This window comes from Acomys minous (genome assembly GCF_964271855.1).
Source record: "Acomys minous genome assembly, chromosome: 15".
NCBI classification, from domain to species: Eukaryota; Metazoa; Chordata; class Mammalia; order Rodentia; family Muridae; genus Acomys; species Acomys minous.
The window spans coordinates 17892115-17906473 of NC_140497.1; the positions used below are offsets into that span (position 1 = coordinate 17892115).

Here is a 14359-nt window from a genome sequence, read left to right on the forward strand (position 1 = left end):
TGCCCATGTGTGCCTGCACACCAGAAGAGGGCACCAGATCCAGATCTCATTATAGATGGTTGTGAGCCACCATGTAGTTGCTGGGAACTGAACTCAGGACCTCTGGAAGAACAGACAGTGCTCTTAACCTCTGAACCATGTCTCCAGCCCCATGTATAGCCCAGGCTGGCCTCGAACTCCTGCCTCTGCCTCCTTCAGCAAATCGTACCAGCAAGTGCCACTTGGAACTGACCCTGTAGAGCAGGCTGGACTTAACTCAGAGATTTGCCTGATTTTGCCTCCTGAGTAGTGGTATTAAAGGCGTATGCCACCATCACCCTGCTCTAAAAAGTTCTTCTTAATGTCTTTGTTTATAGGTAATCCCGTCCCTCCTATAAAACAGACAGGCAAACAAATAGGTCTTTTTTTTTTAATTATATATTCATATTCACACACCTAACACACATCATACAAGCACACACATATACATGCATACATACATCATACATACATACATACATATATACACATTTTTTTAAAAGTTACTCCTACTGTCTTTGTTTATAGCTATTCTGGTCCACCCCCTAGGCTCTAGCACTCCCGCCACTCTCGCGGACCTCCCCAAGATGGCGCCCGCCTCGGCCTCTAGCCTCCATTGGGGGAAGTGGCCGGATGGTGAGCAGTGATTGGGCCTCGCATGTAGTGGGCGGGACCGGAAGGTAGTCTTGGTGGATCCCAGGTCCTCGGCCCGCGTCCTCGAGGGAATGTTGAGGGCTGGCAGCATGTCTGCAGAGCTAGGTGTCGGGTTCGCGCTGCGGACCGTGAACGAGCGCGTTCAGCAGAGTGTGGCGCGGCGGCCGCGGGTGAGGACAGGTCGCTGGGGACTGGGGCCGGCGTGGGGGGGGGGGGGGAGGAGGAGGGAAGATACCTGCGTAGGGCCAGGTGTCATGGTGATGCAGAAGGGGCTCCCGGAGGGGCGGGGCTGCAGGGGCTTGAGAGGTTTCCTCTGAGGTCTGGGCTTGAGGCTCAGGACTTCCTGCAGGTTGGCCTGGTTGGAGAGAAGGTGCTCACTTAGGGAAAGTGACTCGTGTTCAGGTGCCTCGCCATTTGTCATTTCCCGTCGCCACGGTACTAGAGCCCTCAGAGGGCCTAGTCCACCCGCGATCACGTGGGGGCGGCGGCGATCCTTGGTTAAGAGTTGAGTGAACGACTAGGTTTTACCGACACAGAGCAGCAGAAGGGAGCTGGCAGGTGCCCAGTCACAAGCATTTTCCCCCCAGTTGGTTGTTTTGTCCGCTATTGGACTTCGTATTAGAGCAGAGTCCGTGTCTGCTTTTCTCCATGCAAATTAAGCTACGTTAGCTGATGTCTGGAGATCACCTTAAACAAGTCCTGTCGACTGTTCGAGCCCTCGGTTTTCTCGTAGCTGAAGGAAATGAGAGCTCACCTCCTTCCTAGTACCAGTGTTCTATCTCTTCAGAGAAAAAGCCTGGGATTTCCCTAAAGCACCTCACTCTGGGATTTAGGCCTGCTTGTACCACTTTGTGTCTGGAGGCCTTCAGTTCGGGAGACCCTGTGGTAATTGATGTGACTTCTCCAAGTCCTTGAGAGTATCGTGATTCTGTGAAAGGCTCAGAAATGGTGGGATACATGAGGAGAGCTATGTGAGGATTTGGCTGCAGCTGAAAGCAGGGAAACTCGGCATTTTTTGTTTGTTTTGTTTTGTGTGTGTGTGTGTGTGTGTGGTTTTTTGTTGTTGTTTTTTTGTTTTTTTGTTTTTTTTTTGAGACAGGATGGCTCTGTGTAGCTGTGGCTGTCCTGGACTCACTTTGTAGACCAGGCTGCCCTGGAACACAGAGATCCACCTGCCTCTGCCTCCTAGTGCTGGGATTACAGGTGAGCCCACCATGCCGGGCTTGAACCCCTCCTGCACTTTATGTAATGGCCATGGGGAAGAGTTTGGATGAAGCTAATGGTGAATATGGAATTGTGTCCCGTTGCCAGCACTTCAGCATTGTCATTTGTTGGCTGAATCATAGACTGAGCAATGCATTGTGTGCCTTTATCCCAGTCGAGCCTCCTTCGGAGTGAATAGGAGCATTATTAAGCGTGACAACAGGGCCAGAATGGAATGAGTCTCTACGCTGTTTCCCTTCTGCCATCAGAAGGGGAAGTGACCTACCTGCTAAATAGAATGCTGCCTTCCCTTAGTGAGGTTATGCTGTTGGGGTTTGTCTTATCATTTGTTTGTATGGTTTGGTTTTGTTTTGGTGCTGGGGATACAACTCAGAGCTTCACAAATGCTACGCAGACCCTCTGCCACTGTTACTGTACCCTTGACCCAATAAGATGGTGTATGTGTGTGAGGTGGTGTGTGTGTGTGTGTGTGTGTGTGTGATGTATGTATGTATGTATGTATGTATGTATGTATGTACAAGTCCATACCCGTGTATGTGTATGTGTGATGTATGTATGTATGTACAAGTCCATACCCATGTATGTGTGTGTATGTGTGTGTGTGTGTGCTTACACAGGCATATATTCCTGTGTGTGTAAGTGCACATGTCCATGCATGTATGTGTGGAAGCCAGAAGCCAGTGTCAGTCATCTTTCTCTGCCACTCTCCACTTTATATTTTGAGACCCTAAAGCTGGAGCTGCTAGCCAGCAAACGCCCAGCCCTGGGATGACAGACAGCTGGTACCACATCTACCTTTTATATGGGTGTTTGTCTGGTCTAAACTCAGGCCCCCCTGCTCGTATGGCCAGCACTTTACCACTGAGCCATCTTCTCTGCCCCAGATCCTTAATCCTCCAGCATTGGTTTATATGTGAATCATCTGGAACACTTGTTCAAAAGGAAGTCAGCAGGCAAGGTTGTAGCTCCATGGTAGAGTGTTTACCTGGCGTTCCCAAAATCCAGGGCTCTGTGTCCATACCACAAAAACAAAAGAATCAAGGGGGGGGGGGGGGCACATGTCTAATCCCAGAATCCAAGTGGAAGAGGCATGTGGATCTCCGTGAGTTCGAGGCAGCCTACTCTACAAAATGAGTTCCAGAATAGCCAGGGTACACAGAGAACTCTGTCTTTAAAAAAAAAAAAAAAAAAAAAAAAAAGCAAACAACAAACAAACAATCATAAAAATGGGGAGATCTTACTACTGCCAAGTAGAGATGCTCACCAGTATATTTTACAAGGTATATCATTTTGTTTCGTTTTTGTTTTTCAAAACAGGGTTTCTTTCTTTAGTCCTGGCTGCCCTGGAACTCACTTTGTTTGTAGATGAGGCTGGCCTTGAACTCATAGAGATCCACCTGCCTCTGCCTCCAGAATGCTGGGATTAAAGGTGTGTGCCACCTCCACTGGGCACTACAAGGTGTATCTTATTGGGACAAAAATCCCACGTATTTGTTCATGTGACTCTTTCTTTCTTGACAGAATCTTCCAGCCATCCAACCCCGGCTAGTAGCAGTCAGCAAAACTAAACCTGCAGACATGGTGATTGAGGCCTATGGTCATGGGCAGCGCACTTTTGGAGAGAACTACGTAAGATTCTTCTTATAAGAACCCTCGGAAGAGTTGTGCCTACCAGGCTTCTGACTCGCTCTGTTCTTGCTCTTTTAGGTTCAGGAACTACTAGAGAAAGCATCAAACCCTACGGTACGTAGACACAGGAAGTGTTGACTCTGTGTAGAAGTCTTACCTTGTAGCTGAGAGTTAGACCTGTGTTGGTGATAGAGTTTTAGAACAGAAAGCTAGGCTAGGGATAGAAATTGTCCACATTTCCCTTGTGCCCTAAATAATTCTTCAAGGAGCTTCTCTGTCTTTATCTAGACTTTAATATTCTCTTTTGTGGCTGTTGGTGAGTAGTGATTTTAGGAGCAGAGTCTTTGGAGTTTTGAAAGCATAAATGAAAGGGTTTGGGGTACAGCTCAATGATAGTGTGCCTGGAAAACTAAATCATTTTTTTTCTTTAATGGGTACTATCTGAAAAAATACAGAGAGGGTTAGGAGTAAGGGAAGGAAACAGTGGGAGACCGGCTGAAGAGCGTGGTGGTAGGTCATCACTCAGCAGAGATAGCATGGGAATGAAGGGTGCTTGGGCTGACCAAGCCGCCATGACATCTGCATCAAATGGTTTCCTTTTTCTCTCCAGATTCTGTCTTCATGCCCTGAGATCAAATGGCACTTCATTGGCCATTTACAGAAACAGAATGTCAATAAATTGATGGGTAAGACACAACTCTAAGTGTGAAGACACGCCTTCTCTGTGATTGTATGGCTTCCACCACCACCTGAGGAAGCAGCTTTGAGGCCATCCCCAGCTCACCATTTGTGCTGTGGGATTGGCTCAAATAAGTCACAGTAAAATAAAAATAAGGTTGGAGGATGTGGCTTAGCAATAGAGTGCTTGCCTAGCATTTACAAGGTCCTAGGTTAGTCCCTAACACCATAAAAAAAAAAAAAAGAGTTACTAACTACAGGAAGATTTAAGCATGTGACATGTGAGGACCTTAAGTAACGGTGCTTACATCTCTCAAGGTAGCAAAACTGAAGAAACCTGTATGGTTTCTTCTTTTGGGGAGGGGCGGTTATAGAGCAAGGCACACTGTGTGTCTAGGGGTCAGAGGACAACATAGAGGAGTTGGGTCTCTCTCTTCAAATGTGGGTCCCGGGGATTGAACCCAGGCTGTCAGGCTTGGCAGCTTTACACACTGAACCTCTTGCTTCCCCTGGTACTTATTTTCCTTAACACCCTTTTCAGGGGCCAGTTGAGAGCAAGTTTATGCAACTACAATAAATTGTACAGATTGAAAGTGTCTAATTTGATTAATTTTGACACAAGATTACAACTGTGAAACTATTACAATAATTAAAATAGCAGGCACCCATCACCCCAGAGGTTCCTTCCTGTCATCTTTGTTGTCCGTTTTATTGTTGTAAATTGCATATTTTAGAATTTTTCTTCAGAAGTATCTTCTATCAGTCCTCATCAAGCGTTGACCTTTAGCATTTTTATGTGGTTCTATTGTCTTATTCAGTAGTGTCTCACTTTATAAACATCACAGTTTTTCTGTTCACACTGATGGCTATTTAGGTTACTTCTAGTTTTGGAGTACTACAAATAAGCTGCTGTGCCAGATGTGGTGGCACATGTAGAGGAATTTTAATCCAGAAACGTGGCTGCTGTGGCAAGGGATCACATCCGAAGACCTTCTGGGTCTGTGTGATCCAGCTGGAATACAACCAGACAGACCTTTCATCCCAGGAGATAGAACAGATCTAAGTTCAAGGCCAGCCTGGTATAGAGCAAGTTTCAGATAAAGAAAAGCTCAGATCTAGGCATGGTGGTGCACGCCTTTAGTCCCAGCTCTCAGGAGACATAGGCAGGGAGATCTGAGTTCCAGTCATTTCCATTGAGCCAGTGAGTTGAGAGGCTTACTCAGCCTACTGTCTTCTTTTTTTTTTTTTTTTAAAGATTTATTTATTTAATGTATGAATGTGATGTACACCCACAGGCCAGAAGAGGGCATCAGATCACATTATAGATGGTTGTGAGCCACCATGTGGTTGCTGGGAATTGAACTCAGGACCTTTGGAAGAGCAGTTGGTGCTCTTAACCACTGAGCCATCTCTCTAGCCGCCCCCCCCCTTTTTTTTTAAATATTCACTTTACATCCGAATCGTAGTCCCTTTCCTCTTCTCTTCCTGGCCCCTCCCCCACTCTCTTCCCCCTCCCCTTCTCCTCAGAAAAGGGGAGCCTCACCCCAGCACATTAAGTCGCATCAGGACTGAGCTTATCCGCTGAGGCCAGGCAAGGCAGCCCCACCAAGAGGAAATGATTGAAAGCAGGCAACAGTCCATGTCATAGGCAGCACCCGCTCAACTCACTAGGGGACCCACATGAAGATCAAACTGCTCATCTGTTACATATGTGTAGAGGGCCTAGGTCCAGTCCGTGCATGGTCCTTGGTTGGTGCTTCTGTCTCCTCAAGGCCCCATGGGTCTGGGTTAGTTGTTTCTCTTGGTCCTCTTCTGGCATCCCTGTCCCCTCCAGGTCCTTCCATCCTCCCCCTCACTCTTCCACAGGACTTCCTGAGCTCTGCCTACTGTCTTATACAACCCCAGACCACCTGCTCAAGGGTGCCCCCAACTTGTCAAAGGCCAGTTTGGACACCCCAGGGTAAACTGAGGCTGGTGTAGAGTCCACGTGCCTCCCCCAACAACAACTCACAGTGAGCTGTGCCTTCCCATATCAGTTATTAATGATGGAGAAATGTCCACAGGCTTTTGCCTACAGGCCAGAGTTCTGGAGACATTTTCTCAGTTGGAGTTTGCTCTTCTCAGATGACCCTGGCTTGTGTAAAGTTGACAAAAAATAATAATAAATAAAAAAAATAAAATAAAATAAAAACCCTAACCAGCACAACTGGCCTTGCCACTCTGAGTAATTTCATGCCTAATGTATCAACTCTCAGCGTTTGTATCTGATACATTGTAGTTTAGCCTGAGGGGTGCTTGTTTTAGCTAGAAGTTTGAGTCTTTGTAAATACATGGAAGAGATAACCTAACCCTTATCAACTAAATCTTTCATCTCCTCACTTTTGAGTCAGCGTCAGATCATTATCAATCCAATGAATAGTTGCTTTATACATTGCTGGTTTGGTTTGTCTTTATTTATTTGTTTTGTTTTGTTTTTGAGACAGAGTCTGACTCTAACCCAGGCTGGCCTGGAACTTGTGGTGATCCTCCTGTCTCAGCCTCCTGAATACTGGAATTGCAGGCATGAGGCACCACCTCTCCCAGCAGCATGCCAGACAGTTTTGTTTAGATTTCAGACATGAAGTTTGTCGTGTTCAGTTCCAGCTATTTTTATATTCCTATAAATATCCTGCTGCTGCTTTTTTCTGGAACAGTTTACATCTTATTGGGACAATTTTATCCTTTTAAGGTTTTGGATTTTTGTTTGGTTGGTTGGTTGGTTCACTTTTCGTGACAGAGTTTCTCTGTGTAGCCCTGGCTGTCCAGGAATCACTCACTTTGTAGACCAAGCTGATCTTAAACTCACATCCACCTGCCTCTGCCTCCCAGCGCTAGGATTAAAGGTGTGTGCCATCACTGCCCGGCTTTACGTTCTTGTTGTTAATTCTCTTGGTGTATAACAGGCCAGAGTGGAGTTTAGAATTATTTATTTACACTATTACTAGTGTCTGCGTCCCAATCCATATTCCACATCCTTTGTGAACCTCAGATGACATGCCCCCCTAACCTGTTAAGGCCTGGTCACCCTCATATCTGTGCACTGGTCAGTGACCAGCTGGACACTCTAGGCCAGTAAGACCTGTACACTGCATGCAGCTTTGTCCTCACATTCCACACCCAGGAAACAAGTGAAGAGAGATCAGGAAGTACGAAGAGGCTCAGTCTTCTCCAAGGTAGAGGAAAAAAGAGAAAGGAGACGTGGAAGGCAGGGAAAGTAGTTAGCCAACTGCCTGGAAGATTTCTGTGCTCAGTACAAGCAAGCTGGTGGGACTGTATCACTGTCCTTTATCGCTGACAAGAGTCATAGTTTATCTTGATGACCTCACTGTCTAACTGAGCACCCAGGAGAGCAGTTCTGGTAGTTTATCTTGATGACCTCACTGTCTAACTGAGCATCCAGGATGAGCAGTTCTGGTAGTTTATCTTGATGACCTCACTGTCTAACTGAGCATCCAGGATGAGCTATTCTGGTGTCATTGTCAAATAAGACCCATACCTGACAGTGATGGTGTCTGTCCAGGATAGCGTGTTTGAATCTGGATAGGCTCTGTTCTGTTGTTTGACCTGTTGCCCTTGGCTTGAACTGAGGCATGACTAGATCAGGCCTGCTGCTCAGAATCTCAATTACCAGCTTCGTAAATGCATCTCTGTACCCATGCTGCCTAATTGTGAAGCATTAGCAGTTCCCTTATCCATCTTTGCTGGTGCGATGGGCTTGTGTGCCTTTGGACTTCATATCTAGGAACTGTCGTGCTGTTTTTCTTGGCTGATCAGAAGGTTTCACTGTCCTGTTCTTTTGCTGTGACAGTCCTCCCTCTACCAGATCAGAGGTTTGTCGCATGTGTCCTCTTGACAGCAGGGAAAGCGAAGACTGCTACCTTCCCATTTTCTCATTACAGCTGTCCCCAACCTCTTTATGCTGGAAACCATAGACTCTGTGAAGTTGGCAGACAAGGTGAACAGTTCCTGGCAGAAGAAAGGCTCTACTGAACAACTGAAGGTTATGGTCCAGATTAACACCAGTGGAGAGGAGAGTAAGTGACTGGATGTGAACCGTAGGTGTTTGATCGCTTGCATGGCTGAAGCTCAGGTAGAGTGGTGGGTGTCAGCATCCGGTGAGGAGACTGTGGGGGAGAAGCTCCAACCTTCTAGCAAGCGGCTTTGTCACACCTGAGCAGTGTGGTGATCCAGTATAATTCATTAATATATTATGGCTTGTTAGGCATTGATTTTGAGGAATTAGAACTTTGATGTTCTGGAAATCCTCTCCTGAAAGCGATTGAGAATTGCACATATAATACTTCTTAGGTGTGGAAGGAAATTAGCCAGGGCTTCCCTGGGCAAGGAGAAAAGAGAAGCTGTTGAACCCCTGTGAGTATCTATCTCATGGGGCCTGGCTTATCAGTGTGGCAGTGAATTACAGGGGAGTGTGGAGCTTGACACCAGACAGACATGTGCGTGAACTCTACCTCCTGTCAGTCGCCTAAGCTCTCTGTCCTGAGTTTCCATATGTGGCAGCGGGCACTCCCCCAATGCCATCGGGGGAGTGCCCACTGCCAGTGGTGTGGTGAGGAGTCAGTGCAGTGACGCAGAACCCTGGACAGCTCGCTTGCTTGCTTTTTGTTAAGAATGAATGCCAGGCATTTGCATGGAGCCATCTGAGCAGTCACGTGCAGCAGTTCTTGGCGTGAAGGAGCTCAGTGTAGGCATCTGTTTTCCAGATGTGCCTTGGAGTCGGGCTGCCTGGGCTCACAGTTCTTGTCAGGTGTCCATAGAAAAGGACTTAGCCTCCCTGCCTCAGTTTCCTCTGAAGATTGGTGCTATAAGAACCCTTAGAGTAACTGTATGCAATGAGAAGTCTTGGGGCTGGCCCAGTGTTCAATAATCTTAACAGTTTCCATTATTATGCTATACGCATGCTCCCTGACTATGGCTACATTGCATATAAATAGATACAAGACCAACTCCAGAGTGTCTTTACTGCATTTCTTGACAATTAGCTGTGATTTGTTCTAATTAAATAATAGTGAAAGGGCTGGAGAGATGGCTCAGAGGTTAAGAGCACTGATTGTTCTTCCAGAGGTCCCGAGTTCAATTCCCAGCAACCACATTGTGGCTCACAACCATCTGTAATGAGATCTAATGCTCGCTTCTGCCATGCAGGCAGAGCACTGTATACATAATAAATAAATAAATATTTTTTAAAAAATAACAGTGAAATGCCTACTGCATTTAATAATGGGACAAAGGCAAAGCATTGCCAATAGTCTTTAAAAGACATAACAAATATCAATTGTTCTAGCTCCTCCAGCCGTTCTTAACTGTAAGTTAAACTTTGCAAATATATAGTTCCAACTTTATTATGCGTATATGATTTGTTTTTTGCTCTTCTATTAATAAATTGGTTTTTTTAAAAAACATCATAAAAATGTCAGGTTTAGAAAAAAGTTCTGAGATTCATCTAGGACTTTGGCAGTGTGACTCTCCCTAGTGCCCTAAGACACTGACTACCCTCTCCTATTTCTATGATAAAACACCAGAGCCTTCACAGAAGGAAGGCTCTGTTTGGCTTATGGTTCCAGGGGATAAAGGTCCGTGGTAGGGGAGCATGGCAGCTGGAGAGAAGCCCAGGGCTCACACCTGGCACCACAAGCATGGAGGGGAGGGGAAGTCTGGAGCCTGGGAATGATGGAGAGATGCTCGGCTTTGCAGCTTCATAGCCAGCGCCCACCTCCAGCAAGACAACATCTCCTAGGCCTGTCCAAACAGCACCAGCAGCTGGGAACAAAGCGTTCACACATAGGAGCCTATGGGGGACATTGTCATTCATATCACAACATACTGTATCTTTTCCGTCTCCCCTGTGGGAGGTGGTTTAGTGGTAGTGCCTTGTATATGCAGAGGCATGGGTTCAGTTTCTGGCACTGAAAAAAATTAAGTAGAACTCTGAGACGGAATAAAGAGAATTAATCTTGAGAAACCTGCGTGGAGCAGGGGCAGCATGAAGGACCTCACATACACTGTCACTCTTTAGGGTTAGGGTAAGTGACTTCATCAGGTTTTCATCTGAGAGTCACCTCCATCATCAGGAAGGGATGAAAATGGAGTCTTCTTCTGGCAGGTTAAGACATGTTGGCATACACATCTTCTGTTTCTTTTTGTGAAGGTAAACACGGCCTTCCACCTTCGGAGACCATAGCCTTGGTGGAACACATAAAGGCCCATTGTCCCAGCCTGGAGTTCGTGGGGCTCATGACCATAGGAAGCTTTGGGCATGATCTTAGTCAAGGACCAAACCCAGACTTCCAGGTACTGGGGTCGGCATGATGCCCTTGTGCCAAGGAAGCATCGTGGGGCCGTGAGTGTGGCCTGCCAGCAGGACATGTCTAGAATGTGCAGCAGCCATGCTGGAGAGCTCGGGTGGGGATGCAGCATGAGGAACAAAATCACCAGAAGTGTTTGGGGGTTGAGAGCTTTCCTTTTGTTTTCATTTTGGTGGGTTTGTTTTTCTTCTGTTTGGTTTGGTTTGGTTTAGTTTGGTTTGGCTTGCTTTGTTTTGGAGACAAGTTCACCACCCTGTATAGCCCAGGCTGGTGCTGAATTAAGGATTCTCCTGCCTGTTCCCGAGCATTATAGACAAGCACCACTATGCCCAGCAGATTTGGCCACCTTTTGATGTCACTGGAAACCACAGAGATATGATGGTAACACTTGTATTTGGGTCAGGTGTTACTGTCCCTGCGGCGGGAGCTGTGTGAGAAGCTAAACATCCCTGAGGAGCAGGTGGAGCTGAGCATGGGCATGTCCACAGACTTCCAGCATGCCGTAAGTGTCCTTCCAGGGGCGGGGCGGGGCGGGCCCTGGGGTGGGGTTTGATGTAGGGGGTCTTTTAAGTGCCTCATCCTAGTGATAAAGCAGACACAGTGACTAAGTTGTCCTAACATACACACACACACACACACACACACACACACACACACACACACTGCTCCTTTGAAGTGAAATTATAGGAATTACAATGAAATTCTTAAAACTCAACGTAATCCACTACATGTAGTCAAAAAAAAAAAAAAGCTGGGGTGTAATTTAGGGTTTAATGACTGCGTCAGACCTGGGTTTGGTTTCGCAGAACCAAAAAAGAAGTTTTAAGCTGAGTTTTAAAGACACTTCATACATATGTCCTAGGTTATTAGCTATGTGACAGTAAGTATGAACTGAAATAAAGCAACTCACAAACATGACTTTCTAAGATACTAAATAATAGCTGGGTGCTGTGCGCTTGGGAAACAGAGTCAAGAGGGATTTCTGGTGAGTTTCAAGCCAGCCTGGTCTACACCACAAGATCCATGCAACCCAAGCCTGTATAGTGAGATGCCTTAAAAATAAATAAAAAATAACAACGTTCTAAATATCAAAGTGTAAAGTTGCATTTTCGGAATACCACATATATTAAAACAGTTTCAAGATTCTAAAATGGAGTTTGATTTTATGCTCAGATAGCTACAGGTTTTTTCTGCTTGGCTGGCCATACCCTTTGATCATTAGCTTCAAGGCAGCTTTCTCCTATGGCATGCTGTCTCACACTCACACACCTAGATCTCTACCGTCCCTCATCCCCACATCCTAAAATGCCACTGAAGTCCCCAAGCACTGTACAAGCTGAAGTCATCACCTGTCTTTTGAAGGCTACCTGAAATGTGGTTCTGTTGCGGGCCCACCAGAACACCTAGCCACTATTAGCTGCAGCTTGGTTGTCCCTTATGCAGCCTCTAGGCAGAGAGAGAGAAAGAGAGAGAGAGGAAGAAGAAGAAGGGGGAGGGAAGGGAAGGGAAGGAGGGAGAGAGAGGGAGAGAGAGAGCGAGAGAGCACCTCAGTGCCAATTGCCTTCCTGTTTGAACCTCTCTCCCACAGATTGAAGTAGGATCTACAAACGTCCGGATAGGAAGCACCATTTTCGGAGAGCGAGATTACTCAAAGAAACCTGTCCAAGAGAAGACTACAACAGACCCAAAGGCCACAGCGCCACTAGCGCAAGAACAGTGAGACCCGGACAGCTGAGAGGGTCAACTGTGCACCAGCCAAGGTTTTCGTTTTGGTGTTCCGCATGTTCCCATCCCCACTCTCCTGTGGCTGTACAGAGCACTGAGATGACATGTGCTGATGGAGGCCTCCTGTGTGTGGCCTCTGCCTAGGAGGAGTTCTGAGACTTCAGAGCTGACACCAAATCAGGAACTGACATCTACTGAACACTGCCCAGGACCACCCAGCCCTCTGTGAATGCCTTTTCCCTGGTATCTTTTGAGTTGCTGATGTCTATAATCAAAAAAACAAAAAACTCAGAGGAATTCCCATTTGCCATTCCACCAAACTGGAGGAGTGCCCCACAGTTGTGTTTACAAGTCCCCAGCAAACAGTCCCATCACTACTCTGGAACAGGGTGATCTCTGCTCCCAGTTTGCACCCTGGCCAGTAGATGTCTCTAGTCACAGCTCCTCTGTGGCACTGAACTTCCAGGGTAACTTGTAAGTGCACTTGGGCCTTGCTGACATCATGTTGAGAAGGTGGTAGGTACATGGAGCCTTTTCCTTGGGGACCACAGTGATGAAAAGTGAGTGCGCATTTCTTCCCATCACAGTCCTTTTCTGGGTTTTAGACTGTCGCTCTTGGAGATGGCAGCCCTTCAGAGCCTGTTTTGGGCCGTGCACAGGTTCAGCAAGGCCTCACTCCATTTTTCTTGTCTGGGGAAGTATCTTCCAGGTGTACTTATAGCCACCCCAGTGCACACACTGTTTTATAAGCCAGAACTTTGCAGCTCTTGATTGGTCGTGACATAATGAGATCCTCACAAATGAGAACGCAGCTGGGCATAGCAGCACCTGCTTGTAATTCTGGCATTTGAAAGGTGCAGTCAGGGAGATGGACAGTTCAACAGCAAAGGCTAAATGAGACCCTTAGCTAAGAAACAAATAAAATAAACCAGAAAGCACAATTCTATAGCAACCACAACAGCTTCAGTGTGGGCTGCTTCTTTCCTGATAGCTTTTCCTCATTTACTCCAGCCCTCCTTCGTTTAACAATAACTTCAGAACCTGCTGCTGCTGCTGGAATGTAATTTCATAATCTTAGACCACTCTGGTTCTTGTTCCGTTTCAATCAAAGCTAGCGTGGCATTTCAGAGTCTGTTAACTACAAATGTGAGCTTGAATTATACCATCTGTGCCAACTATAAAGTAATTAAAGATTTATTTTTATGATCTGGTGTAATGAGTGAATTAACAAAGGGGGCATTGGAGCGGATAGGAAGCAGCTTGCCTGCCTCTGGAGAGGCCCTTCCTTGGGTCAGAGATGCCACCGAAGCCACGCCATACATATATACAAGGGTTCTGAGTGTCAAGAGCAAGGAAATGTCTTCGATAAGTGAATATTAGCCCAACATGGATGTCATCTGAGAGTCTTCACTCAGCAAGGGATCAGGACAGATGCTGGGCCTCGATATTGGACTCCAGGTGAGAGGGGTATGGAAGAATGGGGAGATGTAAGGACCCAGAGGGTCCAGGAGCCCCACAAGAAGACCATCAAGGATGGTGGATCTGGCCCCGGGGGCCTGCACAAGCTGCTGTACCAACCAAGGACAATGGATGCAGTAATCCTAGACACCACCCCACCCCTTCAGATCTGGCCAATGGACAGCTCATTGTCCACAGCTGTGGGGAGGGGGGGACTGCCTCTGACATGAACTCTGGTGCCCTCTCTTTGACCACTTCCTCTTGGTAGGGAGGCCTGATGGCACTCAGAGGAAGGGGGGAAACAGGCTACCCCAATGAAAGCTGATAGGTTGTGGTCACATGGTGGGGGAGGAGGTCCCCTTCTGTCACAGGTCTAGGGGAGGGGAATAGGATGGAAGAGGGAGGGAGGGTGGGAATGGGAAGAGACAAGTGAGGGGATAACAAACTGTGATGTAATCTGAAAATAAAGTGTTGGTTGCCATTGTCAGGAATTGGAAAGGCGCCTGCTCCGTGCTGAATGAAGCTCTTTTGATTGCCTCTAGATGGCGACATTGGCTGCCCTGAGGCGCATGCAAACTTCAACATTGGCTCACCTCAAGAGCGCATTCTGG

At 46.8% G+C, this 14359-nt stretch overlaps 1 protein-coding gene across 2 annotated transcripts; it reads left to right on the forward strand.

Annotated features, from left to right (window-relative positions):
- The first annotated feature begins 552 nt into the window (after positions 1-552).
- On the forward strand, positions 553-13496 carry PLPBP (pyridoxal phosphate binding protein). 2 transcript variants are annotated; one of them, XM_084758256.1, is made up of 8 exons: positions 553-842; positions 3418-3525; positions 3604-3639; positions 4136-4211; positions 8142-8276; positions 10409-10551; positions 10969-11067; positions 12154-13496. In XM_084758256.1, the coding sequence occupies exons 1-8, from the start codon at positions 744-746 to the stop codon at positions 12283-12285; spliced, it is 828 nt and encodes a 275-aa protein (XP_084614382.1). In that variant the 5' UTR covers positions 553-743; the 3' UTR covers positions 12286-13496. The 2 variants fall into 2 exon arrangements, with proteins under 2 accessions (XP_084614382.1, XP_084614383.1); XM_084758257.1 differs by lacking the exon at positions 553-842 and adding an exon at positions 1347-1557.
- Positions 13497-14359: the final 863 nt, after the last annotated feature.